The 6,000-nt window shown below is 39.8% G+C and overlaps 1 protein-coding gene across 2 annotated transcripts in view; it reads right to left on the bottom strand.

The window, feature by feature from the left end:
* Window positions 1–1,171: 1,171 nt before the first annotated feature.
* Window positions 1,172–6,000, bottom strand: part of GDAP2 (ganglioside induced differentiation associated protein 2) — a 72,301-nt gene continuing 67,472 nt past the window's right edge. For both annotated transcript variants that reach the window (XM_036767006.1, XM_036767007.1), the window contains exon 14: window positions 1,172–3,007. In XM_036767006.1, the coding sequence (XP_036622901.1) occupies window positions 2,960–3,007 (48 nt within the window). In that variant the 3' untranslated portion in view covers window positions 1,172–2,959. The remainder of the gene's footprint in view (window positions 3,008–6,000) is intronic.

The raw sequence follows: 6,000 nt of genomic DNA, 5'->3' as shown, positions 1-6,000 counted from the left end.
AAATATATGAAGACAAAAACTCTTTACTGTTTTGGAACCCCAGGGTACCTAAAGTTTTGTAAGTTGTGTCTAGAGCTTCAACTAGTATTCAGAATGACCAAAATCTAATTTTATTAATTTGTCATGCTCTGAATTACTGAATCAGCTGTTAGTGGACTGCTGTACACAGCTATCCTTTTATCGCACAATGCCTGCTTCTGAAAGAGATGCATTATCTGGGCTATCTGACCTTCATCAAAACAATATATGACAACTGTACCCTACTTGATCATTCTGTCACCATAAGGTCACTCTGCTCTTTCCAAAAGCCCAATCAGATGAAACAGCTTCATTAAATGTGTTTTGTATAAATAATACTGATCCTAGCTGACACCCAGATCCACTGGGAAGCATGTGATTTTCATCTTAACTGTTACCACCAAACTATCAAATTCTCATGATGAGCTTAGTTGCATACTACCTCAATGACCTGTTCTTTAAGGTGAATAGAGAGGACCTTCCACGTGTACAGCATATTGTATGCAATATATATATATACATGTATATATATATACATATATATGTATATGTATGTATATATGTGTATATGAGCATTCACTAAAAGCATTACTGATATTACTACAGCAATAAATACTCTTTTAAAATTACTGGATGGATGAAAGGAGTGCCATCCTTGTAACTGAAGGACAGTTGCAAATGTTTAAATTATAAATATAAATATACATACACATCAATAAAAACAGCTTTAAATCAAAAGGACAATACCGAAAAGATTTTCGCTATAGGCGGCCTGTTATACTGCCTATGGGGAAAGATTACAGGAAGGATCTCAATTCAAGGCAGCTAGGCCCCGTAATACAGAAAAGGTTGTATATGTTCACAGCCCCTTGTGGAAAAGGAATTCCAATTCTACCCAACAAGAGTCTGTGATGACAATCCACTATCTGCTTCAATTTTTATTTTAAAGAGTTGTAGTTACTTGAATTTTTCATGGTGGGCACAGCCAAGCTGAAGAGATATAAGGAATCTGTTTTGATAGGAATTATAGCTACACCAGAGAAAGGCGAAAGTTATATTTAACTGGCTGCCCACATGTGCTGATTGCTACATTAGCCCAATATTAACAAAACACAGGGTAAGAAAAGGAAGACCAATGTTACTAAGACACCGGTGACTGATACTTCGGTCTCTCACTTAAAAAAAAATGACATTCACTTGCTAAACTTTTTAATAACCAAAGGAGAAGGGACTTGCCCAATCCTATAACTAATTTCCTCTAAAGTTATTATTCTTTTGGTACTCGGAAGATAAGATGCATTTCTTATACACTGGAGAATTAAATGGAACATGAGAGTGTTGTTACTGAAAGAGTAAAAGGCTCCTTAGAAGGTTTACTTTTAAAAGTTATGCAGTCTGTACTTCAGCTCACACCTTTGGTCAGCCTATGCACATTACAACAGTAGTTTGGAGAGAAATGGTTTGTGTACATATATGCATGGGGTTGGGGGGATAAGGTGAGTGCTAAGATGCTGAGGGGGCAATAGGAATATGTTGATGATAATTAACCATTCATTTGAGAATAAGTGCCCCCCCACCCCAAATAAGGCCTTTCCAACTGACACTATCACCAATGGTCAAAAAAATTCTGGACAGAACTAGGGGTGGGAGGTACTAGGACTGGAATTACGCACTGATGGCTGTATTTCTCTTGAAAGGCTGAAAGAGTACAAGGGGTCAGAGATAAGGGAAGTCCTGTAGAGCTCACTCAAATGTTATTCCTAACTTACAACCAGAGACAACACCCCCACTTCACATTCTTCTAGCACCTGTAGCTCAAAGATACTCAAGTCCTTTTCTAGATACTATACCTTCTCATACCTCCATGAGCTAGGCAATATGCTCATTTTACAGCTAGGCAGGCTAAGGCTTAATGCCTGAGTTACAAATAGCAAGACTAGCAATAGTGTCAAGAATCACACCCTTGTGTCTGCTCGTCCTCCTTACGTAAGCAGGCATTGCCAGGGGGTTTAATCATTAGACAAGGTCTCCCAAGGCAGTATCATGTAAGTCACACAAAATCTGCTATCGTTAGAGGAGGGCAGTGTGTGTGTGTGTGTGTGTGTGTGTGTGTGTACACATCCACACACATATTCCCAAAAGAAAGTGAACATATCATTAGTTTCTTTCTCATGTGATACTTAATAAATTCTTGAACTGTGAACTGTTAGGTGGTTCCTATTTACTTAGAGGACTAAGACACCTGGAACTTTTAAAAAGAGGCCACAAACACTTAGGATTACAGAAGAGTGAAAAGCCATCCTTTTATCATACTGTTCACAGCAAAACAGTGGCACCCCCACAGATCATCTAATTCAGGGATATAAGCCTGGGACTCACACAGCCCATATTCTGCTAAACATTTCGATGATCTTCTGACAGGCAGTAGAATTTCAGTCAAATCACTTCCAACATTCTCAGTTTCACACCATTCTTCCTTGTCATAGGTAATGTATCTATATATGTGAGAAGCAAACAACATAACGGGATTGGAAGCAATGCACCTATCTGATGAGTGTAGTCTGAATGGTTCTGTACACTACTGCAAATGGTCCAGTGCCCCAGCAGCTTTCAATACGATGGTGACAACACAGCAAGACTGACAGAATGTCCAATAGGGGATGCAGACACAAACCTCTCTTTCCTTTCATCCTGAAATATCAGTATTTCCACTAGATACGCATATACAAATTAAAAACAGTGGTACACAGTGCGTAGTGACCTAACATTTGCAGATTGTTTATGTGCCTGAAAATATAATGTCAATAAAAAAATATCAGAGAGGTGGGGACAAAAGACCTTCTCTGAATTCTGTACAGCACAAATGAATTTCAATTCAACAGGCAGCAGGCCATGAAGAGGGAGTCATCCTTGGAAGCCAGCAGTACAACAGGATGGAAGGTCACAGATCTGGTGATGGGGGATAAGACGCATAGTAAGGCCCATTTTCCTGTGGAAAGAAACAAAAATGCAAAAAAAGATTTACATTAAAAGTGGGTCTCATTTAACATCTGTGAGCATGGAGGAAAGAGTGTTTTAATACAGAATTAAAGACAGAACAAACTATGTAGTGACTTAGCTCAGGATTGTGAAACCCAAATTTCCTTAAAGGGAATCTAAGAATCCTAACCGTGTTGGCAGACTGTCGATGCTCTCTTGCCACGCATAAGGAGAGAGGCTTGTTAAAGTTCTCAGGTCATTCGGTTCAAGATGGGGAATTGCATGCCAGGCCTTTAATGTCTAAGGAAGGCAACATAGTTCCAGAGTGACTATTTGGCTCACATTTTTCCTAAGTTTGTCTTTATAGAAACCAAGAAAGGCAGTTAATTTCAATGATTAAGTTAATTAAGTTCCCAAAGCCAATAGGCACCAAGTCCCTCAATTAAGTAAGTGGGATTTTAGACTATTCTGTAGTTTCTAAGATTTTTTTTTCCAAAGAGTTCATTTTCATTAAGCCCTAAGGTAAGGAATGTGTAACATTAAGGCAAGTTAAGACTTAGGAAGAGAGATGGGGGATGATTTAAATGAGATATTTTATGGTAATTAAGGGATTTTAAAAAATCTTAAGCTAATGAACTATCATATAGTTCGTGCTAGATCCACTGAGGCAGGGATAAATACTGGTCCAATTCTAGAGGAACAAGTAGATGTTGGGGTGTTAGTGTCTAGGAATTCTTGGCTTCTGAATGTAAATATGACCAAAGATCTAAGATTTTTCCTTTAAACTCAAATGAAGTCAAATCCTAGGATCTGATATTTTTCAAGCCTGAATAACCTATAAAAATAACTCTTTGCATTTTGGTGTAAAGGGTTATTTTTTTTATTTCTCAATTCAAGTTCTATTCTCCTCATCATATCCGTCATTGCTCCACAAAGATTACAGAATCATAGAATGTTAGAAATGGAAGGGGGAGGGAAGGGAAGAGAATAAGAATCTATATCACACCTACTATGTGCCAGGAACTGCTCTTGACATCTTTTACAAATAATACGTCATGGTACTTCTTTCCCTAAGGAGGGGAGTTTAGGACTCACCAAGTCCAAGTGACTTTTTTTTACAGATGAGGAGTATATGAGGCCTTGAGTTCAAGAGCCTAGCATACAGTCACAGAGCTGAACAAAAAGAATTTTTTTAAAGCAAATATTGGTCATGGTTGGGTAAATCTATTTTAAAGCTCCTCCCAAAAGATTCACTTCTCCCTAAGCCAACAACAAACACTGATTAAGCACTGGCTATGAGAAAGGCACTGGTCCAGGTGTGGAAGGATATAAAGCCAAAAAGAAAACGCTTGCTGCCCTCAAGGAGCTTCCATTCTATTGGTAGTAGCCTGAATTTACATAGTATTTTAAAGCATGGGAAGCTTTCCTCATAATTACATACTAATACCTCACAGAGGTGCCATGAGTAACAGTCAGACGAGGACAGTGACTTGCAGCTTCTTCAAGTGACTTAAAGCATTGCAGTCATAACTTGAACTCAGGGTTTTGACTTTTAAGTCCAGGGTTTCTGCCGTACTATACCCTTTACAATCCAGTCCTCTCAGAATCTATTTCTTAAACCTCTTTCAATGCTCTGTTTCCTTAAGTTTACCACATACACATTGAAAACTTTGTAATGCCCATGAAAGTTTCTTATATTAGTTTCATATTGTGTGAGAGATTGCTGAACAACAAAAGAGCTTCGTGATTTGGTAACGATAAAAAAATTATGAGACACTAAAGTGCTGGAGAAAAACTACGGAATCCTTTCTGAAAATGCCAGCTCATGTTCTGAGACGGGAGGGATGTACTCAGGCCAACTTTGATTCCCTTCTTTGGCATCTCTCTGGACTTTGCCTCCATGGGATCTCCTTTACCCTGGAACTTTCTTCGGTTCCTAAGGCCTCCTCACCCTGTTATATCCACTAGCTTCTGAGGTGTTTTTCATCCTGGAATACCCCTCTGGGTTGCCTGCCCCTTTCTCCCGTTAGTGAATTCCTCCCAGGGCCTCCATTTTGAGGAAGGGCACAGGCCGGTCATTCTTCACTCACCTCCTGGTTCTACTCAGACTTTGATGCCATGACTCAGTCAGTAGACATCTCACTATGGAACTCCCCTCGGCTGCCCCCATATGTAATAGTTTTTGTTTTTTGTTTTTCTTTAAATCAGCTCATATGACGCTTGAGTATAGTCTTCACATTACCACACAGATTATGGGAAGATTAGGGGAAAAGATCATGATCACAAAAGCGCCAAAGATGAAGATTGCAAAGATAAAAAAGCTTAAAACATCTTTATTTGAACTGTAATGTGGTGTATAAAGCACAAGATCTGGACTCTGAAGACCTGGTTCCAAATCTCAGCTCTGCCATTTAACTACCTTATCACCTTAGGCAAATCACTGCCTCTTCTGAGACGGAGAAGGTGTTGTGACAAGTCTTTTAGTTCAAAAATCAGCAGCAGAGCCAGGAGGTCAATGAAGGGGAGAGGGGATAGGATGATAGAGAGATGTTCCAAGGTGAGCATGCTCCAGGCATTGATGGGTGTTAGAGTTCAAGGAGGCCCCAAGCACTGAGGGAAGTTCTAGACCAGGGGTGGGCAACCTGCAGCCTAGAGGCCACATGTGGCCCTCTAGGTCCTCAAGTGCAGCCCTTTGACTGAATCCAAACTCCACAGAACAAATCCCCTTAATAAAAGGATTTGTTCTGCAAAACTTGGACTCAGCCAAAAGGCCGCACCCAAGGACCTAGAAGGCCACATGTAGCCTCAAGGCCACAGGTTTCCCACCCTTGTTCTAGATTGTGAAATGACAACTCAGGCAGGACATAAAGTCTGAACAGAACCAGGAGGAAGGGTGTGTGTGTGTGTTCAAAAACACTGGAATTATCAACTTAGTTCAAGATAACTGAGTACACTATCTGAAGGAAATTGATTGAGATCTAAACAAGTAACTGCCCAGATCAA

Source organism: Trichosurus vulpecula, chromosome 7 (assembly GCF_011100635.1).
Source record: "Trichosurus vulpecula isolate mTriVul1 chromosome 7, mTriVul1.pri, whole genome shotgun sequence".
NCBI lineage: Eukaryota > Metazoa > Chordata > Mammalia > Diprotodontia > Phalangeridae > Trichosurus > Trichosurus vulpecula.
The sequence above is the reverse complement of the archived record's forward strand: the minus strand, read 5'-3'. Positions and strand labels throughout refer to the sequence as shown.